This window comes from Propithecus coquereli, unplaced genomic scaffold (assembly GCF_000956105.1).
Source record: "Propithecus coquereli isolate 6110/MARCELLA unplaced genomic scaffold, Pcoq_1.0 Scaffold313, whole genome shotgun sequence".
NCBI classification, from domain to species: domain Eukaryota; kingdom Metazoa; phylum Chordata; class Mammalia; order Primates; family Indriidae; genus Propithecus; species Propithecus coquereli.
The window spans coordinates 1,617,186-1,644,753 of record NW_012148764.1 but is presented as its reverse complement, the minus strand read 5'-3'; the positions used below and the strand labels follow the sequence as shown (position 1 = coordinate 1,644,753).

General features: G+C 35.6%; 2 protein-coding genes across 2 annotated transcripts in view; one reads left to right on the top strand and one right to left on the bottom strand.

Moving 5' to 3' along the window:
- NT5DC1 (5'-nucleotidase domain containing 1) overlaps positions 1-27,568 on the top strand; it is a 119,215-nt gene that overhangs the window by 11,338 nt on the left and 80,309 nt on the right. The window contains exons 4-6 of the mRNA XM_012650147.1: positions 54-160; positions 3,688-3,767; positions 5,568-5,652. Coding sequence (XP_012505601.1) covers positions 54-160; positions 3,688-3,767; positions 5,568-5,652 — 272 coding nt within the window. The remainder of the gene's footprint in view (positions 1-53; positions 161-3,687; positions 3,768-5,567; positions 5,653-27,568) is intronic.
- On the bottom strand, positions 6,619-14,518 carry COL10A1 (collagen, type X, alpha 1). The gene is made up of 3 exons (XM_012650146.1): positions 14,444-14,518; positions 13,763-13,913; positions 6,619-9,649 (listed from the first exon to the last, which is right to left on the bottom strand). The coding sequence occupies exons 2-3, from the start codon at positions 13,896-13,898 to the stop codon at positions 7,761-7,763; spliced, it is 2,025 nt and encodes a 674-aa protein (XP_012505600.1). The 5' UTR covers positions 13,899-13,913; positions 14,444-14,518; the 3' UTR covers positions 6,619-7,760.

Sequence of the window (27,568 nt, the reverse complement as noted above, 5' to 3'; positions counted from 1 at the left end):
AGGGCATTCAAGGGAACCATTACTGAGCAATGTGCATCATCTCCCAAAACTAGGGCAAGCCACGGCACCAAGATGATGACCCCAGAGGCGCTGGCAGAGGCGTATGGCAAGGAGGAGTGGAAGCACTTCGTATCGGACACGGGAATGACTTGCCGCTCAGGTATGGCTCCAGTGGGGCAGCTCCCCTTTTGTTTTGGACCCTGAACCTTCAATGTGAAGACACAAAGAAGACCCTCCTTTCCCCCTGCTGGGCAGAGGCACAAGGGAGCAGCCTTGGCCTTACAGCAGTGGGATGTATTTTTTCCAGATGTGTCTGATTTCTGTTTGGCAGCTGGTTCAAAATGCTGTTAGCATTTTCACACTGCTTTATTTAAGGTTTTGTTGATGCTCCTTGTACTCGTTCTGGAGTGGAGATTAGCACTTAGGAATAGCACATTCCTTAGCTGTCCTGTGTTCTTTATCAGTTTGTTACGTACTCAGAACTTTTCTTTCTTCACCTCCCGTTTGTCTCCATATTCATGTTACAGACCACTCCTGTTTTTTAGAATTGTCCTGCTTGTAGAAATGAATAGAAGGAGAGTAATTGTCCCCAACCCTTGTCCCCCAGAATCCCCTTTCCCCAAAGCTTATTTTTTAAAGCTATACAAAAGGGATCATGTATTTACTTTGCTCTTTTTAATTTACATCTTGGAGAGTCTGTCATCTGCACATACGCTGGTGCACCTCATTCTTTTAAATGCTGGCCTGCTCTGCTATCCAGGGCTTGTATTGTGATTTATTTAATTAGTCCCATAGCAGTGGGCATTTATGTTGTATCTGCTGTTTTATCTTTACAAACAAGCCTGAGGCAATGTTTTCATAAATGTATATTTTGCACTTTTATAAATATATCCAGAATTTATTCTAGGAATTTATTCCTAGAAGTACACTTGCTCGAAAGATCCACAGGTTTAAAATTTTGTTATATGTCACCAACTAAGGCCTTTATGTTCAGGAACTCCGATTGCTTCTCTATGTGTAGCCTTCTCCTACATTAAGTGTATTAATCCTCAGAGTTAGGTACAGAGTCATAAAGTACGTTCCCTGCCAATACATTTAGGAAATTTAAAGCATTGATGGATATAGAAATTTTTAAGGACAACTTATTTGATGATCCCTGTTCAGTTTGTTGACCTGCGCATGAGGTTGCTTTTCCTTGCCAGCCGATCTCTAGAGAGCAAGTCCTTTTGAGCTTTTTTTCCCCAAATGGTGGATTATACAGAAATAGATCAGTACAGTGGAAGTCACAAGGGGCTTGGTGCCAGATGGTCCTAGATCATATTGGCTCTGTTACTTGCAGGATAAAGTGACTCTGGTCAATTACTAAGCTACTTTTAGCATCCATTTTCTTACCTTTAAGTGGAGATAATATCACTTATCTGCAGAAGTGAGAACCTTTGCGAACATAAATTGTTCTCTTCCCCTCAGTCATTCACGTGCCTTTGTTGCATTTCCACTAAGACAAAGGGAGTGGGTTGGCAGTGGGTTCTTGGGGAACAGTTTTTCTGTGCATAAAGTTTAATGTTTAAAGGACTTGGTCTTGATTGAGAGGCTTGTATTATTGAACTGAGTTCACTCATCACTTCATTCACAATGAGCTGTCTGCTCTATGAGGAGGTGGAGGTTGACGCTTTCGTGTGGTACAGTCTCAGAGTTTGGGTGTTGGGAGAGGCATTGAGAGCAGCCTGGCCCAGTTAACAGCTCAAGGCTGAACAAGCCTCCTTGTGTCCACACTGTGGACATTCAGCCAAAGTTCGATGGTTGAGTGATGTCAGCCTCTTGCCTTGTGGGCAGGAACCAGTGAGTCCTTCTCATTAAGCCCCCCGAGTTATTAGGTTAGACCCTAACCATGACTCATAATCAGTGTTTTGATTCTTGGATTGAATTTCATCTCTTAAGGCCCACAAAGAAAGGAGAATGGGAGGAGAAAAGCAAGGGTATGTCACTGGCAATGATGAGATGCTTCCTGCTCCAACAGTGCCTAGGACAGCTGGCTATCAGGTTCAGGCAGGTCACTTTGATGTTAGGCCAAGAGGTAAGAGAAAGCACAGATTAATGAACCTTGAGAAGCTTTGCCCACCGTCCTAGGTCTTGGGAGTCCTAGAGTATCGTGTGGTCTTACAGCATAGCAAAGCGTAGGCAGACATGCACATTGGATATCATCTCTCTTTTCTTCCAGATCACTTGTTATTCACACCGGCAAAGCCACCCTAACCATTCTTAGGAATGAAAAACAGTCTGAGATGTTCCCCCAAAAATTTAAGCTATGAAAGAATGAAAAACAGGAAGACCGTGTCAACCAAAATATTTTTAACTGAGAGAAAAGGACACAAACTGACACAGCCATATTATGAATTAACTTTGACTTATTTTTTATACATTTTTAATAAATTGACAGGACAAGGCAAGAGGCACTAAATGACATTCAGAGAGATAGACCCCTGGCTTCTGCATACGGTTTTCTCCTGATTTACTTGTGATACTCCTTCATTCCAAAGTAATCCATTTGATTGTTGGATAATTCATTCGTTCATTCAACAAACATTTGCGTGCTTACAATATGCTGGACACTGTGCCTAGTGGACCCTTAAAGAACAAGACAGATTATTCCTTAACCTCAGACCCATAGCTTATAAATGAGAGGAAGGAGGACTCAAATCAGGCAATTATAATAATGTGCTCAAGAGTAGTTGTGACTATTTGAAAAGTACTTTCTTATTATTAAACTAAAATCTGGCTCAACTTGTCAGTTCTGTTTGATTCTTCTTTGTACCAAGAGTTAGTCTAACTCTGTGAAGTTGGGTTCCCCCAAAAGTGGAGTGGTTACTTTTGATCCCGGTAGACAGGAGTGAGGAAATGAGAGGGAGAAACACAGAAGGAAGGAAGGAGCAGTGGGTGCTGGATTCTACTGAGACTTCTGTGAAGAAGCACAGAGACCTCCCAGAGTTGTTGATCCAGGGGGCAGGAAGCTGGGACATTCCTTTACTGGCTCCTGATCTGTTGGTTGAGGTCATTCTACCCCAAGATCATACAGAATAAATCAAATCCTTCTCCTCTGTGAGATCCTGGAATGTACCTGTCCTGTACTCTTGGGTTTTTCTAAGATAAGCACACCATGTCCTCACATGGCATGGTTTTTATTCCTCTCATCACCCCATTGTTCTCATATTGTATTGAAATTTATCTCAAGTGGCATAAAAACTGAATGTCGTACTCTAGGTGGGGCCAACCAGCATGTTATGAAAAGGCACTATTGTGTGGAGCACTTCATGGTACTCCAGGGTTAGGCTATTTGATTGTTTTGAAATGCAGTGACTTTGATAACATAAATTTTGGCTTTTTCATACTCCATATTATAGGTGGGGTATATTCTGGTTTTAGTTTTTATTTTTTTTAAAGACAACTCAAATATTTTTTAATAAAATGCTTAGCTTCCAGATATCATATTTTAACTAAATTTCTCGTTATAATAATATGCTCAAAGGTTTAAACCTTCCTTATAAGATGATGTGCCATTTTGAATTGAAATGGAGGCTTCTTCAGATAATTAAACCAAAATCTAGTGTCTTTTCAGCCATGTTTCTCTGTGTTTCACGTACATGAGGCATTATTTTGTTAGTTTAAAATTACTATTTTGTTCTTTTTTAGGAAAGTACTATTTTTATGATAACTATTTTGACCTGCCAGGGGCTCTTCTATGTGCCAGGGTGGTGGACTTACTAACAAAGGTGAGTAGGGACTCATTTTTTAAAAACTGTGATATGTACTTAGTCATAAATCATAGGACTTAATTATACATAACTTTCAAGTTGAGATTTTAATTTCTTCTTTGTGGTTTCAGAGGTGACTGGGAAGGAAAAACATGGTGACTTTGGTCAAAATATTTTTGGAAAATTAAATAGTAGTGACCGTTTTTTTCCTCAGGGAAAATATGCCTATTTTCCAGCAGGGGGTGCAAAAGTCTAGAAAAAGAAAATACATACCAGAACTTGAATCTGGAAAAAATATTTTCTTTAGCAGAGTAAATAAATAGTTTAACTAGCAGAATTAAAAAGAGTAAACATAATTAAGAAAATTCTATGTGTCTGTAAGCATTTTAAATAATATAAAAACAAAAAAATGAGATGAAATTTTTAAATTCGTTATTTTGAGCATAGTTTAATGCATATAGATTTTTCCTTTGTACTGTGTACCAAGATTAAATAGATCTCTGGTTAATCAGTTTATACTTAAAACTTAGGACCTATGAACATAAATGGGTTTACATGTCACAATCGCTTTCCTTTTTGCATATGCTGTCTTTTAAAATCACTATTATGTTTATAGTAGAGCACGGGTAATGATTTATTTTTGAATCAGAATTACATTCATGTGTTTGTGAAAAGTTTCTGGGGTGCAGTAATTTTGGTATGTTTGTAGAAGTCTTTATTAACACAAGAGTGAGTCAGTTTCTCAATTTTTAGTTACTATAAGCAAAATATATCAGTGTTTAAATATTTCATAGTTTGTATAATTAGGTACAAATGTCTAGCAGTCTGTCTTTATTTAGATAGAAGGACACTGGTTAATGTCCAAGGAAACAAATGGTTATAAGGTTTTATGTTTTAATGTAATGTTTATTTGCTTTCTGGTTTAAAAAAATATTAATAAAAATGATTTGCAATTTATATTTGCAGCCTCATTCATCTCACCTATAGAGACTTGTTGCTCTTTAAGATTGAAATTCAGGTTAAGTGTACACTAAATTCTAAAGTGACAGCTTTTGGGGCTTTAGGACTTCAGGCTCCTTAGCCCCATTGATGCCCTAGTATGTTAAGTAACACATTGTGACATTCCAGAAATTATGCAACATTGTAAGTTTACTTATGTATTCAAAATATTCTATAATTTTTAGACTTCGGAAATTTTTATTTTATTTGGTCTATATGAGCTATATTAATATTTAGTGATATCTGTGTGTATATATAGTAGTGATTTTCTGGAAGATTTCTCTTTTTAAATTCACATTTAGGAAAATGACAACTTTATTAATCTATGATGTTTTCTAAAACATAAATTCCTACCTTAGAATATTGTAATACAGATGCTTCTTTACTTATGGTGGGGTTACCTCCCAATAAACCCATTGTAAGTTAAAAAATCTTTAAGTTGGAAATGCATTTAATACACCTAACCCACCAAACATCATAGGTTAGCCTAACCTTCCATAAATGTTCTCAGAACACTCACACATTAGCCTGTAGTTGGGCAAAATCATCTAACACAAAGTCTATTTTATGATAAAGTATTGAATATCTCATGTAATTTATTGAATCCTGTGCTGAAAATGAAAAACAGAATGGTTATATGTATACTCAAAGTATGGTTTCCACTGAATCTATCGCTTTCACACCGTCATAAAGTTGAAAAATCTTCAGTGAACCGTCTTAAGTTGGGGATTGTCTGTATTGTAATTGTTTGCTAGCACTTTTAGCTATGTTTAAAAACAGAATTATTGCATTTATTATATTTGAAATTTTTCTTTTCAGCATAACAATGGTCAAAAAACATTTGATTTTTGGAAGGATATAATTGCTGGTATACAACACAATTACAAAACGTCAGCTTTTAAGGGTGAGTAATGGGAAGAGAGGCTTCCTAACAGATGTTTTTTAAACACTGCGTGTCTAATGAATTAGTTGGAAGTTACCTATTTTGCCATGTTTCTAGATTTAATTTGATGTTAAATATTGTTATAGGGTTGATTCTACTTACATTTTAAGAAATCATTTTATTCATGTCTGTTTTATGGCCATAATTGCCATTTTTCCAAGTTGTGCTGTTAAACTGCCTTTTACAAAAATGTTTGCTAATAGGATTGTTCTGTGGCCTCCCCAAAATTGAAGCTCCAGCTTTGCTGTTTTCCTGGCTTGGGCACATGAAGTGTTGGTGACACTTACAATCATTAGTTATAGACAGGTGGGCAAAGTGCCTGCTGGAGGAAGTTTCATTGTTGTTGCTTAAGGAACAGGACTGGCTGACCCAGAATGGGGGCAGAGATAGCACCAGCCTTGAGCCTAGGGTTTTACCTTTTCATTCACAGCTTTGCTTGTGTTATACAAAGTTGCTTCTAAGGAATAAATAAATGCCTCTATAGTATGTTACCCCAGTGACTTGAACCAGATCATGCTGGTTCAACTAATGGGCTGATGGATACTCAAGAGCAGTACTTTTTAGCTTGGAAAAATATTGCCTTTTGATTGAAATAAAAATTACTTGACTTCTTTTTAATGTAATTCAAGCCATTCAAAATAATTTTAAATATTATGACTAAAAACATGTCAAGATAATAAATAGTAACTGTAGGATATTTGTTCAAAGTACATATTTCTCTGCCATCTGCTTCTTTCCTGCCCAGAAGAAAATCACTGCTTTGGGATGATTGTCTCACTTTTCTAGTTATTAGTTCTTGATACTGGCTTAGAGGTCACATGTGGCTTTGTGGGTCTCTTTTCACAGCCTACACTGAGTGCTTGGGTATGTGGGAATGCCCATCCCCAATGGAAGGACTTATCCATCAACTGTAAAAGCCACCCAATGCTTTATTTTTTCACTTTTTTATTATCTTTATAAAATAAAAAGCCTTAAAAGAATGGTTAAAAACAGCAGATTACTGCTTTCAAATAAATCCAGCATAAAAGTCTATTGATGTTATTTTATTGCATTGTAAATAAGAAGTAGCAAAACATTTCATGCTTTAATAAGTGAGGCACAGCTTTAAAGTTTTAAACAGCAATATAAAAACACAGTACAGAGCATAAATAAATAATATCTTTTCACTTCTAGTCAAATTTTGAAACCCTTGATGTTATTATAATTTCACTGAAGTGGGAGGCACAAGGTACATACGCTAATGTTCTATAAAACCACAAAATCACGTCACATAAGATTCAATGAGGAATTAAATCAAATTAATCACACTTGTGTTAAATAAATAAGACTAGGTCAGACACCTGATTCCAAGATGTGCCGAGTATATAGAAAGCTGCTCTGCAATCACAGAAAAGTTTAAAGATTCATTGACTAAAGAAAGCATCTTGCATTTTGGATTAATTTCAATATGATATTTTGGTTTTTTATGAGAGCTTTAAAAAGTATATATGCACCTATATATTTGAGTAGATTTTGATGAAAGGGACCATATAGGCCTCTGAACAATGCACCATCAGAAATATCTCGGGGTACACAGTGTCTTTTAAATTTGAATATTCAAGTATTCAAGTTCTATAAAGTTATATGATACTTCCTCCTGAATGTTTCCTAGAAATTCTCATATCGATTGTTAGAAACAGCCTTATTTTACAAGGAAATTCTAAGTTTATGAAATCAAATTCAATATAATTTAGAGCCTTATTTCTGTTTTTTTGTGGTGGCTTTATATTTTTTTAACTTAGCAAGACTTCTGTGGTGAAATTTTTAAATGTTAAAGGAGTTCACGGAACACTTTAAAGGGCCTTAAGATTGCTGACTCGCAATTTGAAGGGTCTTCACATGTTTACTCTTGCTGCTCGCTTTTCAAGGGGAGAGAAATTGTTGATCTGATAGCTCAAATCTGTATTTTGGAAAATAAAAATTACTCACATTCCTTTCAGCGTACCTCCATATGCATTTTGTGGGATGGGATGGAGTTGGGGAAATGCCTTTCCAAGCCAAAGATTTAGATTAGCTCAGTGGGAATGTGCTCACATGGGAGCCACTAAGAATCCTGAGAAAGAGGAGTAGACATACTCAGAGGAGTACAGGCCGTTCAACTCTGCATTGGGCAGCTGGAGCCACACCTGGTCATTTTCTGTGAGATCCATTATAGCACTTCCTGAAGCCTGATCTAGGTAGCCTTTGGAATATTCATCATAGGTGTACATTATGGGGGTGCCATTCTTATACAGGCCTACCCAAGCATGAGTCCCTTTCACATGCACGTGGTAGGAGAAATAGTATATTCCTGGTATCTTACAGGTAAAAATTCCAGTTCTTGGGTCATAATGCTGTTGCCTGTTATACAAAATCTTATCAAATGGGATGGGGGTACCTACTGCTGGGTAAGCTTTGGAGAGAGTAACAGTAAAAGCAGACACAGGCATTCCGGTTACTCCCTGGTTGGCACTAGTAAGAGGCATCCCAGAAAGACTGGGCCTTTGGCCTGCCTTTGTAAAGCCCTCGGGTGTGGCTGCTTGACCTGGTGGGCCTGGGGGCCCTGGGGGTCCTGGGAGGCCAGGCTCTCCAGTGTGGCCTCTTGGACCTGGAGGCCCTGGTGGCCCAGTAGGTCCATTGAGGCCCTTAGTTGCTATGCCAGCTGGGCCAGGTGGACCTGGATTTCCTGGATCCCCTTTAGCTCCAGGGAATCCTGGAATGCCCGGTGGCCCAATGGGGCCTCTGGTACCTGGTATTCCAGGGGTGCCTCTTGGGCCAGCCTCACCGTTGTATCCAGGCACTCCCTTAGCTCCTGCTGGGCCCATAGGGCCTGGGAGACCAGGAGGTCCTCCAACTCCAGGGTCACCTTTTGGGCCTGGTAACCCTGGGTTACCCTTAGGGCCATGGAGACCTGGTTCTCCTGGGTACCCTGGTTTTCCATCCAACCCAGGGGAGCCCCTTTCTCCCTTAGCTCCAGGGTATCCTGCAGGCCCAACTGGCCCTGTCTCGCCTTTAGGGCCTGGGAAACCGTGGTTGCCCGGGATGCCTTTTGGTCCTTGGGGTCCCATATTTCCAGGGGGTCCAGTCAGACCTGGCTCCCCAGGATGACCCGCTGGCCCTTGTTCCCCTTTGGCACCTGGAGCCCCTGGAAGGCCAGCAGGTCCTGTTTGTCCCTTCAGGCCTGGCAAGCCTGGTTTCCCAAAGCCAGGAGCCCCTGGGGGCCCAGCTATTCCTGGAGCCCCAGGGAGACCTTTTGCTCCTGGAATCCCTGGCTGGCCTGGGGCTCCAGGAGCTCCTGGCTTTCCAATGCATTCTGGTCCTCGTTCCCCAGGAGGACCTCGGGGACCTGGCAGGCCAGTTGGTCCCCTTTCTCCTGGAATACCCTGATCACCTTTGATACCTGGCTGTCCTGGAAACCCATTTTCACCTCTTTTTCCTACTCCAGGAGGACCAGGTGGTCCCATGGAACCCGGAGGGCCTGGAAGGCCCCTCTCACCTGGGCGACCAGGAGCGCCATACCCCGATTCCCCTTTCTGTCCATTCACACCAGGGACTCCTGGTGCACCCTTTTCTCCAGGATAGCCCCTGGGGCCCTGGGCTCCTGTGGGTCCCTGTTGTCCAGGTTTTCCTGACACAGAAAGTCCAGCTGGGCCAGGGATTCCAGGTGGTCCTGGTGGGCCCCGTGGTCCTGGTAAGCCAGCTGGTCCAATATCTCCTTTTGGTCCATGTGGTCCTCTCTCCCCTGGTTTTCCTGGGAGTCCTGGCAAACCTGGCTTCCCAATGGCCGATGGTCCCGGTGGTCCTGGCAACCCTGGCTCTCCCTGGAGTCCAGGACTTCCGTAGCCTGGTTTTCCTGGTGGTCCGGAAGGACCTGGGAGGCCTTGAGGTCCAGCAGGGCCTGGTGGACCAGGAATACCTTGCTCCTTTCTTACTGGTATACCTAAAAGACACACCCAATACACCCACCCAGAGAGGGGGGGATAGTTAGTAACATTAAAGATAATCATTGCTTCTCAAAATACGAATTGAATTGGGACAGGACATTGCAGTATCATTCAGTCCATTGTAGGCAGACCATTCTGAAATGGTATTAGATGATATGTTTTATATGGTTTTAAAAAACACTGCTAGAGAAGATGGTTTCAGAAAACCATGGCTATCATAATACTTTCGTCATATCTTAATGATCTGTGAAAATCAGCTGGGATTTGAAGAATTCCTCTAGAATAAGAGTGCAATGGAGGTAAATCTATCCCATTTGTTTTGGGAAAATTATCTACCTAGAAAGGAAAGGAAAGCTATTTAACAGAAAATGCAGAAAAGACAAGTGCAGAATAAGTGAGAAAATGTTTAAGAACTATAACAATTTTCCCTCACAAAGCTATCCTATCAGACATAAATGAGAAATGGAATTAATTCTAGTTTACATCTGCCATGGCCCTGCTGAAAATAATTTAGATTTAGGTTGATTTTTTTTTTTTCCTGAGAGTACATGTGTGTATGTGTTTCAAGTTTAAGTCAATATACTCTCCGTTATTGACTTAAACTTGAAACAAATAAATATTGTTTCATTTGATAGAGCTGTGAGTTCGTTTGACTTGATATACTGAACTTAAACACAAAAAACACATATTTAGTGCCTGTGATGTGAAAAAGACTATTGGGCCACAGGTGTGGAGAAAGCACAGAATGTATCCTGTAAGGGCTTCAATCACAAACAGAGTAAAACAAGTGTGCACATGCTAAGTGCTTTAAGAGGTGTCCAAGGGCTGCTTTGGTCATTCAAAGGTGGGACATACCAGGCATTGTGGGCATCGGAATATACTATTAGGGAAGTATTATCAGGTCAGTCTTTTGGCAATAATTATCATAAGCATCTACGTAAAAAAAAAATCATTATTTTTCAGAGAAATTATTTAATAGTTAGCAAAGATGATAATAAAATTACTTGATTTTCAAATCTACTTGCAGAATTTTAATATAAATCATTTTCTGCTTAATAAATTTCAGAAACAGTAGAATGCCTGCTTATATGATTTAGAGTCTTATGCTTTTGGAAAATGGGTCATAGTAATGTAGATTTAGTAGATGTCACAATAGTTGAATAGTTTAGCCAAAACCCTGAAAGTGACCTATAGCTATGACTTTTGAGCCACATCTGTTTTTGTTGTTGTTGTTAAAAAAAAAAAAATGATTAATATACTTAAACTGTAACTAAATCTGTAATGGTTTAAAGAATCACACGGAAGACTAAAGGGGAATTAATAATAAATGAATTGAAAATTGCCTTTGAAAACTTATTTTTATGGGTATAGTTCCCTTTAACTATTAGTTGTTGGTACACAAGTGTATTAAAATAAAAAATCTCTCATGTTTATTGACTGGCATACAACAAGTAGTCAGCTAACAGTAGTTGCTAGTATTATTCTCTTAGGTAAAGATGTTCCTGAGATTTGAAAAACATTTGGTGTATATAAAATATGGAGCAAATAGTTAAAATACATATGCTGAAATAAGGAAATAATTGTTTTAGATTTAGGTATCTTTATATTTTGTACTAATTAAAGTTATATTTCAATTTGTAAACATTTAAATAGGTAAAGCTTTCCCATGGATTTTCAAAAAGTGACTTTAGGAAAAAGACTATGAGAAAAATTCGTTTTTTAAAAAGATGTCCATATATTAACACATATCTTATTGACTTTAGTGTACATATATGATGTATCTTTATGTATGAATGGATCTAGATACATTGCAAATAGAATAGATAAATAAGTCATTTCTTAATGGTTTGGAATAACATAGCATATTTTTAAAAGTGCAAACCATGTTTGATTGAGGTTTGCTTCAGAATCTGATTATAAGGATCATGTTCATACTAAAACTAATTGTCTTAGTATGCCTGGAAATCTGTTTTACTCTTAAAGAGGAAAAACAAGTCAATGAAAACAACTACACTGGGCACCATTTGAGGCTAGCACTCCAATGTCAGGGTGATCTTTGTGGCTTAGAATGTCGTACTAATGGGTCCTTAACCTCTCAGTTTAAGAATTTAACTTCTGTTTGAATCCTTGAGGGACAGCCCCTGTTTGTAGCTTGTCATCTGAAAAAAATTTCATTCATTCAAAATTAAGGACACACCATCCTCAAGGAAAAATGAGTACCGACTATTAAGTTTTCTAAATGGCACAAACTGAAATAGTGGTTGGATGTGTCAGACTGTGGCACCTGTGTCTGCTCACTAGCTGTGGAATCCTCTGCAGCATAGTTTAGTGCGTTTTGGCTGAATTCTCTTTCACTCTGTGTTGAGCAGATATGCCTAGGAATTACATAGGAACTCTTCGAATTTCTGTTATCATCTCAATGTTTTGCTTGTATTACTTGTGAGCTTTTGTGTTTGTTACAATGTATTCATGCCTACCAGTAGATGATAATGTATTTGAATTTCTGCCTTGCATTATCAAAAAGAGACCAAGGTTAATAGTTAAAATATAGCTTCATTTGTTAACAAGATATTTTCATTTGTTCTATAAAAATAGCCAAGACGATACAGTATATTAAGGGGGGAAGATAGAAATATTTTTAAACTTATAAATGTGGTACATTTATTTTTAATTCAAGACTGTTGATTATGATCTTGGTAAGGTATAAAAAAGTCTGAATTTATGGTCATAGAGATTATCGAATCCAGTGCTGCTTATTATAACATTACAAATTGCATTTGTTGCCTTCAAGTAAAGTAGCAAGTTTCTTTGTCTTTTATTTTTTTCTCAGTTTTATCTTTATTACATAGTGAGACATTCAAGAGTATCTGTTGTACATATGCCTTTGTTTTTAAATATTAAGCTACCTTTTGTGAAATATTTTAAATTTCATCTTTCTTCTTAAAATGACTATCTTATAGGTTTCCTGTGCTCGAAATGATTTTTCTCAAAAGCGTAGTATTTAAAGTTTATGACAAATATCCTTAGCTTCATTTACATGATAAAATATATAGCTAAAATGAAAAATATTATGGAAAGGAAATTTGAAGCCTATAATCAGTTTATATTATTTAGTAGATGTTTTATAGGCAGTTTGTGTCAGATGATACTAAATGGAATTAGTAAGTATTAGGCCTAGACGTTGCCCTCCGTTGAGAATCTCTTAGTACTTCACGTATATGAGGTATTATCTCATTACCCTTCATGGTAACTGAGAAAGTTGGGCAGATGAGGATTAGGTTCAAGGAGAAAGTTAAAACTTACCTAAGGCTACATCAGTAGAGGAGGAGTAGTAGAAGTAGAATTACAAGTGATAGAAGTAGTAGTATCAGTAGTACTAGTAATAGCAATACTTAAAAGTACTTTACAGGTGTTAATTCATTTAATCTTCAGTACAGCCCCTTGATATAGCTGATCTTTATTTTATAAATAGAGAAACTAAGGCACAGAGAGAATAAATAACTTCCCCAGAGGTCACACACATAACTGGTATGTGGCAGTTAAGTCTGTGCATTTTACCCCTAAATGATATTAAAAATGTGTAAGTAATTATGAGAATTGCTTCATCTTCCTATTAAATTTATTTAGAGGGGCATCAGGTTTTATTTGATAAGACTCAGTTTTGTGTGCATTTATGGGCTAGTTAAATGGGTTTTAAAAGTAAATGTTTAAGTGTTTAGTTATATAAACCTGCTCCTTTCTTTGTACAATTGGCAGTTATTTTTAATTTAAAATTTGTAAGCTTGATTAATTTTGATTGGATTATGTGTAGTTAGTGTAAAAACATCATGTAAAGAAAAAGATCTCTACACATAAAAATTCTTAATATTCTTCAGGTATATCTTTTTACTATCAGGTATATACTTTCTGCTGTACTTATCGTGCAAGGGATATTAATGTTCTTGACTAGACCTACTTTTTTCACAAATCACTTTGTTGTAACAATTTGAGCTAATTGAGGAGTCTGAAAATAATTTATGATGTTAAAAGCATTTTGTTAAAGAGATCATTAAGATTATAGAAAGCATCCACCAACAGGTTAATAGAGCAAAATATACAATTCAGTTTACCTTTACTGTTTATGGTGTGGGGAACGAAGAACTGTGCCTTGATGTTGGGTAGTGGTCCTTTCATGCCTGTAAATGTAGTAAACGACTGAACCAAGTTCAAGGACATTAGCAGCAGAAAGGCTATTTGTGGCAGCATATTCTCTGATGGATTCTGAAAAAAAGAAAAGAATAATTGTATACAGCTTTGTTATGGACCTGTTTTATTATTCTAATTTTACACAGATGAATTCTTTATACAGTTATCTACTTTTTTACCTCATCCTATGTATTTTGAATATATTCCATAAATTAATGAGAGATAATTTTTTTATTTATGTGAATATATGTCTTAGTTGTTTTTGGAAGTCACATTCAAGTAATCAAGTAAAAATAAAGTGATTTACAAAAAGAGAAACACATTATTATTGGATGTCTCTATTAAATAATTCAGGATCTTTGACATAGCCTGAAATATCCAATAGTTTCAAAATACACTAAAATTCAGATTAGGGCAAGTTTGTACAATATGTTTTTATTAGGACTATCTTATATAGACTGATACAAATAAAACTTTCTGAGTGTATTTTAGTAGAAAGCCATTTTTTAAAATCACAAAGCAAACCCAATAGTTAATTCATTGAAGCTTGTTTCCAAGCAAGCTAACATGGAAGTCCACCAGCGAGCATCAATTCATAGACTTGCCTGGGTGCTGGGAGTTCCTGGAGATGGTGTCTTGGCAGCTTTCTGAGGCTTCCACTGGTCAGGTGGGCAGTGCAGAAAGTGCCTTTCCAGAGCTGCCCTGTGGTATTTATACTGTTTGTCCTTTGCTGCAAGAGGTTACCCTGAGTTTAAGCTCCTCCCCTTAGAGGTGACAAGCACTAATTATGGTGGAAAGTTCTATTGGGCAGGCACACAAGATCAGGTTGGGTTCTCTTTTTCCTTGTTTTCTTATTGAAAAATAAACTCTTTGTCTTAAATATACATTAATAGTTTTAACCATGCACCATATTTTTCTGTGATTTTATTTTAAATATTATTACTCCAGTGTTTAGGCTGGTTCATGATGGGATGATCATACCCAATTTTTATTTTTGAAAAACACATTCTTATGTTTACTTGGTTGAAAATATGTGGTAGTACATAAAAGTAGGTGAAGAAGTCTCTTGGGGCGGGGGGTTTAGATTTAAACCATCATCTAAATTCTTCAGTTATTATGCAAAGCCATCAATATGTCCATTAAATTCTAAATTTTTATGAAAATAACTTATCCCAATTCTTAATTATTTTTAGTCTTGAGAGAAAGAAACAAAATGGTGAAAATTTGTTTGCATTTCAGGATTTTAGTGTAAGCCCTCAGAAATTAATAAGAGAAACTTAAAGTATGATAGCATATTAAATATTTAAAATTTTTGCACATTAAATATTTTAAATTTTTCAGACAGAGGCAGGCCACCTGTGAATATGATAGTACAGTCAGCAGTATAATTACCCTGAAGGATTTAGACTCTTTATTCACAACACTATATACTGTTCTGAGTAAATGGCTACAGATTTTCTTGCTTAAATTTTGATTCTACTTTAGAGTTGTAGTAGAGTTTACAACAGCCCCTTAACTTGATAATCTCATATTATTTTTTTTACATAAGGTTGCTATGTAAATTTCAGAAGAAAAAAAATTTTTCAAACTGCTTTCAGCTTTTTAAAGTATCATTGGCTTACCTTGCAATTTCCTTTAGGGATCTTGAATTATCCCAATTAGAAATATTTTTCCCCAAAGATAGAAGTAAATGTTAGTGTTAATTTCGGTAGTTAGGTTCTCTTTAACAATATTGGGAGACTTTTAAAGTTTTCAAGATCCTAAAAAATCTAATAAAGGCAGGAAGTTGAGAGCTCAAATTTTGTATCTAATTTCCTCATTTCAAATCTAAATCAAATTGACTGTACAGGTGAACTGGGTGAGAATAAGAATTCCATTCGCAAGCATAGATACATCATTTTTGTATCTGTACATAATTAAAGTAGTATAGATTCAGTATTGACCAGTAATTGAAATAATTGAGTATTTGGTGAATGAAATAAAGGTTTGTCCTCTTTCTTTTCCCTTCCCCCTCTGTGTAGACAATTTTCTGCGTGTATATAACAAGCCTTATGTATCCCCTTGTAGAAACGTAAGTGGATAACTCATCTCACCTGCTCTTTTTCTCCTTCCACTTTTAAGTCTTTTGTTGATTCCCATATTAAAAAAAAAAAATCTACATTGTCATATATGTCTCTGTATAATACTCACAGATGAACATGAAAAATATGGCTTTTATATCAGTTCAAATTAACAGGAGAATTGGTAAGTTTGTACTGCAATCATTCTTTCATCATTTGGAAATTATATGTTGAATAGCTTTTATAATTATAATATGTACTCTGTATCTGTAAGAGACCACAAAAGATAAGTGAGAGAAAACAGCTGGCTTCTATTTGCTTATGGTTCATTTGAACAAGATTTTGAAAAAGTAGGTGAGGTGACATTATGGATGCTCTTGAATACTAGCTGAAGAATTTGTTTTGAAAGGAATTATTAGAAACACATATTTTAGTATTTACATACGTTTATAATTGAAACTGATACCCTGTTGGTTATTGTTCATGAGAACATTCAGAAGATTAATTCTAAGCTCTTTGTACCTAACACCAATGCACCTTTGTAGAACATTTTGTTCATCTGTGTCTACTCCAATAATTTTCAGAGCTTTTTCTGTTTTTTCATCAACACAATGAAGAGTTTGGACAAGGTGGTTTCTAAACTCCTCCCAGCTTTAAAATTAGATTATTCTCCTGCTTGAGGTATTCTGCTGCTCCCTGTGGTCGGATGGTAAACTTGGCTTCATTTAGTACTTATTAGAACCGAAAAACAAAAATCCATACCAGGTGGTTGCATGCCTTCTTTTTGGGATATGTAAATATATGTGAGTATTTGTCATTCTGTATTCCCCTTTAGCTTTGGAAAATGTGGTGTCTGTATTGGATAAACCTTGGATGCTCAACCCTTTTTGCAAATAGTGTACTTATTTCAGCACAAGGAATCTGACTACTGTTTGCTTTGTTAGTCACATAAGAAGCACTGTCTTGTCCAAGACAGATTGTAGAATCAGAATATTTGCTAGCCACACCCCACCCAATTTATGTATTTAAAACTTTTTATTCTGGGTGTTTACTTGTAGCTGTTTGAAGTGACTAGTCTGTGGCTTTATGAAGGAAATCCATTCCACTTAAAACAGAAAGCCATGCTCTTTAAACCCAGTAACCTGAGTGATTTTTTTTAATATCAAATATTAATGATGTTTTTTGCAAATCTAGCAATTAGCTGCTATTAAGCTTGCCTATTCATTTACATATCCCTGGGTCATCATTAATTCACCAAAAATATTTCTTGAGTACCTTTTAAGTATCAGGCATTGAGATAAATACTAGGTGAATAATGCATATTCCTTACCGTTAAGATATTTACACGGTGGTTCTCAGCCTCTTTTCCCCACTCCTGCAGTACTGAGAGATATGATACAATTCCTTCAATCTTTGAGGTTCATTAAGATAGTGGTAGTTCAGAGACTAAATTTTGAAAAAGCTCCTCAGCTGATCATGATGGAATATTTGAAATCCACCTATCCTTAGACCATATTTACTCTCAGTATTGACACAACAAAATTCTTATACATTTTAATGCACATTGTGTGCTTCAGTATAACAATATTGAACTGCTTTTAAAATGCATTTGACTTGCAGTGTTGATAAATTTATCAGAATTTTAAAAAAGCATTTCATATGACAATGAAGGGCACTACCAGCTTTTAGAATGTGCTAATTTTATTTTATAGCACTTTACGATCTAGTTTTTCAATTGAAAAGTACACATGTGGGTCGTGTTATGAGCTATGGTTCTTTAGATATTTCTTGTCATGGGGGGGAAGAGGAAAATAGCAATTTAACTTTGTTTTGCTTAAAAGGCATTATAAATACTAAGCCATCTTCTTCAAAGTGAGGGCCATTTGTATAAAAGTTATCTGTCTGAGACCTAATACAGCACTTGAGTTTTCTGTCAGTCATTTTTTCAGTAACATTCCATGATTATTACTCTAGTTAGATCTGATTCAACTTTGTCTTCAGATTGGACTTGTATTTATTGTCTTGTCTATGTCAAGTGTTTTGCTTTTCTCATTTGATCCACAAGAACCTTGTGCGATAGATATCATCACTCTTATTTTGTATGTAAGGAAACAAGCTCAAGAGGTTAAGGAATTGCACAGGTTCGTAAAGCCAGTAGGTGGCACAGCAGAGAGTAGAATGCAGCGAACTTTGGACACCAGATTCAAAGGCTACATTGGCATTTTCCACAAGAGCATGCTCTCAGGTATTTTTAAGTATTCTTCTTTTGTTTAATTTCCTCTGATTGTTACCTAAAGCCATCAGCTTATGCTCATGTGCCATCCCTTATAAACTGTAGCTGAAATGCTGATGTAGCAGTTATATATCACTTAGTTAATATATTTTCTCAAGGTAAGAGCAACTCCTTTGCTCTTCTGGCCACATCAGACCTATCCCCCTTTTCAGCTTTACAGTGCTGCTTTCCACAGTTTTCAAGAACAAAGGCTGTTTTTTTCAATACTTAAAATTAGGAAAACTTTGATACATATATAGGATAATAATTTTTTAGACTAAAGGCAAAGAATGTTAATACAATAAACACGTGTGTATCTGCTACGCAGCTAAAGAAACCTACATTACCACTATTTTTGAAGTCCTTGTGATACTTCCCTGACTGCATTCCCCTGACTTATGAGTCTGTTACTGTTATTCCTTCTGTCTTTGTGGAAAGCATACCTACCACTCCATCTCCCACCCCTAAAAACACACATATATTAATACATATCCCACAACTTTTTTTTTGCATGTTTTTAAGCTCTATATTTAAAAGGAATTAACTGTATGTGTGTGCATCTGTAACATGCTTTTTTGACACGTTATGTTTTTGAGATTTATCCATACCGATGTCTGTGGTGGTGGTTTATTCATTTTTCACTGCTCTGTAGTTTCCCATGGTACAAATTTATCAGACTTTATCTGCTGATGGATATTTAGCTTATTTCTATTTGCTGTTAAAAATAATGTTGCTGTGAACATTTTTGTATACATATGCCTGGCTACATGCAAAAGAATCTTTCTAGGGAGTATACCTAAAAGTGGAATATTGAGTATACATATTTTTCTGCTTTAGTGGCTAATTCCAAATTGTTTGCTAAACTTATTTTATGTTTTTACCAGCGGGATATAAGGGCATAACCACTTGGTGTTATCTAAATTTCAAGGTTTGCCAATCAGTAGTTGTAAAAAGGTATCTCATTAGATTTTTGTTTGTATTCCTGATTCTAATGAAGATGAACATATTTTCATGTTTATTGGTCATTTGAGTTGACTCTTCTCTCAAATGCCTGCTTGTACCTTTGCCTATTTTTTTAGCTGGTTTTCTTTTTTTTGTTGTTGATTTTTTAGCATTCCTTACATATCTTGGACATTGATTTTCCTTAGTTATATGTGTTGCAGATATTTTCTTTCAGTTTTTGACTTGTCTTTCACTCTCTTTATAGCATCTTATGGGTTATCTGCAGCTATCATCTAGCCAAGAAAGATTCTGTTTTTTAAAATAACTCATTGAGACCCAATAAATTATTCATTATTCTTTTTCCAACTTTCCAGTGGAGCTCCATATCATTGTATATTCTAAAAAAGACTTGGCACCTCTGTGAAAGATAGTAGAGAATGTTTCACTAAGTTTTTCCTTTTGATGGCCTGCCTTTTTCTAATAATGATAGATAATTATTCGTTTTATATAATTTGCAATTCTAGGTTTACTTACAAAGGTTCTACATAAATCATTAACAGAAGTTTATATCAACATTTGAATTCAAAAAAAAGTTATTTTCTTCATGTATAATAAATAGTGCCACATTTTCTTTTTTGGAGTGTTTCCAATTGAGGATTATGGTCAACATTTAATTACAGATTCTTATACAGGGTCTTAAAGATTTGTTAATTCTCATTTTCATTTAAAAACTGATTTGTAGCACATGATACAAATGGAATTGATGTTAGGATCTTATTTCGTATTACTTTGATATTTACAAAACTTTTTTGTGGGGACTGGATGTCCTTTCTAAGATATTAAACTAATGTAAGTACAGCTCACAGGTGTTCCATTTTATTTTTCATAATTTGACCAATTTTAGTAATTTAATTATAAAAGACAAGAATCCCACAAAATCTGTTTTATTAAATCTATTTTGTCTTTTTTTAAAAAAACTTAAACAAATGTTGTAACTTGGCATATTCTTAGGAAAAAGTAGTAGAGGTTACATTGAGTTGGTGGAAAAAAATTTTAATAATGTAAAAACCAAAACAGCCTAATTTGAAAGCAGCTCTTGCTTAGTTGTAGGTTTTGTATTTTATATTTATTTTATATATTATCAATGCCAGTTCTACTCTAAAACTCGTTTTTCATTCTTAAAACGTGTTAAATGAATTTCTAACTTTGGATAATTTTGTTGAAATTTGTTAGAATCTGAAAACAAACATATATAGGAAAATGAGATACTTAGTTTATAGTATGTGATGAAAACTGATTTTTGTGCTTACAGTCAGAAATGTCTTTAGATACCCTGGCATCTTGACAGAATGATAGCTTAAAAGAGATTCATGGTACTGGCTCAGAGGTAAGCAGGAAGGAATCAGTGAAATAAATTCGTAGTGGGTACAATGCACACTATATGGGTGATGGACACACTTATAACTTTGACTCAAACTGTACAAAAGCAATTTATGTAACCAAAACATTGTACCCCCATAAAAAAATTCTTAAAAAAATTCGTAGTGTTCTTCCAACTTTGAAAAGTATAATTTGGCACTGCTTTTTTTGTTTCTCTTCACAGCTTATAAACTGCTTCAGACTGCTGAAGATGCAAGCTGCTGTTTTTTATGAGTTCTCAAAGATATTTTCTTGTTCTAAAAGCCTTTGTGCCATGTATCCTAGTTTCTTCACATATTTGTCAGTCTGAATACAGGGAAATCAAGCAAATTCCTTCCAAAATCTGGATTAATTTAGAATATTGTTTCATGGTGGGAAAATTTGGTGTATAAAAACATAGACATTGTGGGTTATACTTTATATACGTCATGGTTTATATCATGTACTTTATGTACATTATGGTTTATACTTGGAAGAAGACTATGGTTCTGTCATAAGCATTTTGTTATTGCTATGACATTCCTGGAGACAGGATTTTGTTTAGAATAATATTTAGAAGTAACATCAAAATGCATGTTAAATTTGCCCCTGGATTAGATAATAATTGAAGGGATTTTAACGAACATGCATAACATTAAAAGGGATAATATGACATTTTCCCATCTATTTATTTTAATTTTTTTTGTTCAGAATCAATCAGTTGTGCTACTTACAGTATTTTTTTTTCTGTGAAAATTTTCAACAGGTTACACTATCCTTGTTAGACATAGTTAAGGAATGAAAGTATGCCATTTTTAATTGCTATTAATTCAGCATTTTGCTGTGCCACATATTTAAGTGTTTGATATGTTAATATAATTTTTTAAAGACAAGTGATTATTTTATGGATAAGCCTAGGAAATAAATCATTCATTCAACAAAATTAACTATAGTAATTCATTTCATGTAATCAAATCAAGAAAGATTATTACTGTGTCATTAATTGCAACATTGCTGAATTTATGGTAGCATTTGGTTGTAATGTACTTTCTTTATTAGATTTTAATCTATAACAAGTAGTAAGATATTTGGAACCCATTATGAAAGTGCAGATGTGAATGGAATGTCTTAAACCTTTTTATAACTTGAGAAAAAACTTAGAGAGATTAGGAGGTTGTTTTTTTGTTTGTTTGTTTGTTTTCCCGAGACAGAGTCTCACTCTGTTGCCCGGGCTAGAGTGCCGTGGCGTCAGCCTAGCTCACAGCAACCTCGAACTCCTGGGCTCAAGCAATCCTACTGCCCCAGCCTCCCGAGTAGCTGGGACTACAGGCATGTGCCACCATGCCCGGCTAATTTTTTCTATATATACATATTTTTAGTTGTCCAGATCATTTATTTCAATTTTTTAGTAGAGACAGGGTCTCACTCTTGCCCAGGCTGGTCTCGAACTCCTGACTTTGAGCGATCCACCCGCCTTGGCCTCCCAGAGTGCTAGGATTACGGGCATGAGCCACCGCGCCCGGCCAGGAGCTTTTTTATTATGATTTTTCACATTCATTGCCAAATAAATATAATCATTTTTACTTTTATAATGAGGCTGTCTAGAGCTCAGTTTTTAGTGGTATTGTCCACTCTGCATTCACATATTTGGATTTCCTGGGGTTTTATATAATTGGAGTCCTTTTTATAACAAAGTATGAAAACGAGCATATTCTTGTTACAACATTAAAATGTAAGCTTAAAGGAGAACACCAACCTCCATTCACATATACTAAGCTGCTAAATATATTTATTGAACTGTTTTTCCTGGTTTTCTATATTACTTTACATATATATAAGACTCTATGTTTAGAACTCAAATATTTGGGTGTGTTTAAATTACCCTGGACTTCCAATAAGCTAGTAAATAGACTCTTAGAGTTTATTTGTAATCCACACTAGACTTTGGGGCAACTGTTTCTTAAACTTCACACCAGTAATATAATCCTTCAGGGCACTGGGTGTGATAACAGGAAGTAAACCAGGAGTGGTGAGCCAATGGTATGTATCCCTGACGACTTTGAGCTAGTTCACCATATTCCAGCCACAAATATGCATGATAGGAGAATGAGAGCTCTGTTTGGCACGTAGTGCAAAAAGAGACTTTTTCAAATGAGGGATCTTAGGCTGATGGCATTGACTGTTCTCTGTACAACTTTTTCAATAGTTACTGGATTTGTTTTAAAATGTGCTAGTTGCTAGCAGTGAAGAAGTGATCTGAGGGAAAAGGATTTGGCTAGAGTCTGAACTTGAAATAGTCTCAGGGCGAATGGACATATCAGTCATAAATTTGATTCTTACATCAGATTGACACATGAGAAATGGAATGCCTTTTAAATCTAATACATGAGCAAAGTTATGGGATATGAAAACTTCCTTTGAGTTTCTATCTTGAAGCCTTATAAAGTATTGAAATCTTCTTTAAACTCTCCTCACTCGGCAAAGTGTTGTGTTACAGAGGACAGCCACTACCTGCTTACTATTAAATGTTTCCAAGTGAATTTGTTTAGAAAGATGAGATATGAAGTGAATGGGCAACAAACTATTTGGCTTATCAACATCTTTTAACATTTATATAACGATATGTAGAGCAGCTAACACCTGCCCAGAGTTTTGCATTTGCCAATTATTTGAATTTGGTATGCAATCTATTATACCATTTTCTCAGAGCACAGTACCAGGCAGAAGTTTTCCCTTACTTATTTCTGGAGAGTATCATAGAAGAAAGGGGATGCTCTCCTCCTTTCTGTCACAGTTAACATGTGCACAGTTACCAGCCACATGTCCTACAGCCTGACTTGTTCATTATGGTTACAATTAGTACTGATTAGAAGAAATGTTCATACTTGTGCAGTGGGTGTGCTGGGCAGAATTTGAGTCAGGGAGAATCCCTGGAGTATGATAAAGGAATATAATCTGAGATTTGAAACCAATATATAATTAAAAGGGAATGAAACAAATAAAAGTTATCCAGACTTCAGGAAAACATTGGCTATGTACTTTTTAAATAGATGGCATCAATCTGTGATTTTAGGTAGCTTGCTAGGTGGACTTGGTCATACTTTGACTTCTCAAGTTCAGACGAAAGGAACAAAAAGGAATTTCTCAGAAGCTACATGACATAAGTAAATAACTGGAGCTGCTTCACTCAAAATGGGGGAAAGAAATCCCTTTGGGTTAAAGCTGGACAAATTCTTAGCTGGCCAGTTGGAAACTTTCTTTTTAACAAAAGAAAGGGTGTGCCAAGGGGGAGGAGGAAGTTAAACGAATTATGTGGTTAAATGAATTAAATAAGCATTAAGTCTAGGAGAAGTATTTACTTTATCTGAATCTTACAGTTTCTTCTAGTTATGATACAACATAACTTATGTTTCTTAAACTTCAGTATACTATAAATTCTTATTGATTTATATTGTTTAAGAACCGTGGTATTCAAACTGAATAGAAGGTCCAAAAATAGACCCAAAGGGACTGGGAAATTCAGTGTCTGATAAAGGTAGCATTTCAAATCAATCAAAGACAGATTATTCAAAAAGTGGTGTTTGACCCATGGATAGGCATCTGTAAAAATAAAGTTGTACCCTACCTCACACTTAATACCAAATTAAATTCTATAGAAATCAAAGATCTAAGCATTAAAAAAGAAGTATCAGTAGAAAATATGGGGGAACATATTCGTTTTTAATCCTGGAGTCAGAAAGCCTTTTGAATTGTGATCTCAGACCCAAAACTATTGAAAGATAAGATGTATGAATCTGACAACATTAAAAAACATTCTGCATATAAAGAGAAGTACAAGTAAAATTAAAAATAAATGACAGACTGGAAGAAAAATTTCCAACTCATGTAATCATCTTAACATAAAACAACTTTTTTTAAAAAAGTATTAAAAACAAAAAACCCAACTGAATAATGGACAAAGGATATTCACAGTTCAAAGAAAAGGAAATACAAATGGCTTTAAACCTATGCAAAGATCTATAATTGCATTTATAATAAAAAATTGTAAATAGAAACTGCTGCAGGAAGTGTAAGTTAATGTGAACTTTAAAATTTTCTGGTGCACATGCCCTTTGCCCAAGAATTCCATCTCTAAGAATTTATCCTACAGATATAGTTGCATATGTGCAGATGATGTATATAGAGTTATTTATTGCACCATTGTAATAGCAGAAGGAAACTGTCCAAATATTCATTAATAAAAACTAGCTACCTTTTTGTACATCTGTACAATGGAACATTAAGTAGTCATTAAAAAGATGGAGGTACCTCATTATGGACTATGAAGAGACCTCCAGAATATATTTAGTTGAAAAACAAGTCCATACATATGGAAGTAACATTCATCAGGTGTCCAGCAGGTGGGAGGGGAGCGGAGAGGATGGGTAAATTCATACCTAAGGGGTACAGTGCATGCTGAGGGATGAACATGCTTGTAGCTCTGACTCGGGCGGTACAAAGGCAATTTATGTAAACAATGTGTTTGTACCGCCGTAAAATTCTGAAATTAAGAAAAAAATGATAATTAAGATGAGGGTTCTGGGTGTTTCACAGATGTCCTGCTGTACAAAGTTAAACATTAAACTTTAGCAAAGAATAGAACTTTAGGAAATGTTTCACCAAACACTGGCCGAGACTGGGGCAAAATCTGACTCTGAAAATCATTTTCATTTACATGAAGTTAATGTGGTCCAAGAATAAAAGTCCACAAATTGGCAAAAAAAAAAAAAAGAAAGAAAAACAACTGTATAAAATAGATTATAAATAGATTATATGGTATACAGCACTTGTGTAAAATACATACACATAGTTGATATATAGGTAACACAGAATATCCCATATGCCTTGTGTAAGGATAGACAAGAAACTAGTAGGACTGTTTGTCTTTTGGGATGGGAATTGGGTAGATTGGGGCAGGGGTGGGAGAGAGACTGATTTTTCATTGTTTGCTAATCTTTACCTTTTGAATGTTGTATAATGTACAAGCATAATCTATTCAAAAAATATATCATGTTATTTTAAATCCTTATAAAAAGATGAAAAGCGAAAATAATGTAGCATTTGTTTTCATTGCAATTTATCATAGTTGCCATCCAAAGATTACCTACTTTTTAGAGTATTTGAATACAGTGATAGACAACTATAATCCAAACTATGTTTAATATATAATTTTTGCTAGTACTACTCAATCTTGCATTGTCTTAGGACCATTATTGTGAATATTGATTTTCATAGTACTCTCAAAACGTGGACATGTTAGTTAATGGAAGTATTAATATGATAAAAGTTTATTATGAAATTTTTCAGAACATTAGTTTTTTAAGAAATGACTAACAGTTGCATGGCTCATATAACAAAGGCATTAATCACTAAAATAGTTTTTTAAGAAATGTTCTAAAAAGCTTTTGCACAGTGAAAGAAACAATCAACAGAATAAATAGACAACCAACAGAATGGGAAAAAAATTACATGTCTGACAAAGGTCTAATATCCAGGATCTATAAAGAACTCAAATCAGCAAGAAAAAAACAAATAATCCCATTGAAAAATGGGAAAACAGTATGAACATTTCTCAAAAGAAGATATACAAATAGCCAACAAATATATAAAACAATGTTCAACCTCAGTAATCATCAGGGAAATGCAAATTAAAACCACAATAAGATACCACCCTACCCCAGTCAGAATGGTCATTATTAAAAAGTCAAAAAACAATAGATGTTGGCGTGGATGCAATGAAAAGGGAATGTTTGTACACTGTTGGTGGAAATGTAAATTAGTACAACCTCTATGGAAAACAGTATGGAGATTCCTCAAAGAAGGAAGTAGATCTATCATTCGATCCAGCAGTCCTACTGCTGGGGATCTACCCAAAGGAAGAGAAGTCATTGTATCAAAAAGACACCTGCACTTGAATATTTGTTGTAGCACAATTCATAATTTCAAAGATGTGGAATAAACCTAGGCGCCCATCAATTCATGAGTGGATAAAGAAAATGTGATATATATACACACCATGGAATACCACTCAGCCATAAAAAAGAATAAAATAATGTCTTTTGCAACAATTTGGGTAGAACTGGAGGCCATAGCCTTGGCTAAGTTACAGGTGTGCATGGTCATACAGATTGTCATAATCGACATCATAGACTCAGAAGGAAAAGGTTGAGAAGGGGGCGAGGGACAAAAACCTAGCTATCAGGTACAGTAAACACTATTCAGGTGACAGGTATGTTATTATTATTTATTATCATTTTTTATTTTAGAATATTACAGGGGTACAAATGTTTAGGTTACATATATTGCCTTTGCCCCACCCGAGTCAGAGATTCAAGGGTGCCCATCAGATGGTGTGCACCACACCCACTAGGTGTGAATATACCCATCTCCTCCCCACCACCTGCCCGACACCTGATGAATGTTACTACTATATGTACACTTAAGTGTTGGTCAGTTAAGTCAGTTAATACCAGTTTGATGGTGAGTACATATGGTGCTTGTTTTTGCATTCTTATGATACTTCACTTAGTAGAATGCGCTCCAGCTCTATCCAGGATAATACAAGAGGTGCTAGATCACCATTGTTTTTTGCAGCTGAGTAGAACTCCATGACATACATATACCACATTTTATTAATCTACTCATGTATTGATGGGCACCTCGGTTGTTTCCACATCTTTGCAGTGGGTGACAGGTATATTAAAAGCCCTACACCACCGCTATACAATTAATCTATGTAACTAAAAGTCACTTGTACTCCTAAACCTATCCAAATAAAAAAATAATAAAGACAAATATGGTTGACTCAAAAAAAATTTTGTTTTTCTCTTTTCTGTGGGAGAGAGGCAAATGAGCAAAATAATGTTTGATATTCAGATATACTTAAGTGTACTGATTTTTTAAACCATACTCTCAGTGGTTTACAGTCATTTCTATAAGTAAATCAAAATGAAAGCATAATAGGGAAAATAAGGATCTAGCCAAAGATATTTTTAATAAATATATATTACATGACACCA

Coding starts and splice junctions, on each gene's coding strand:
- COL10A1 (XM_012650146.1), bottom strand. CDS start 13,898: ATGCTGCCACAAATAGCCTTTCTGCTGCTAATGTCCTTGAACTTGGTT. Junction 9,650..13,762: donor CCACACCATAAACAGTAAAG/GTAAACTGAATT, acceptor TGTGTCTTTTAG/GTATACCAGTAAGAAAGGAG.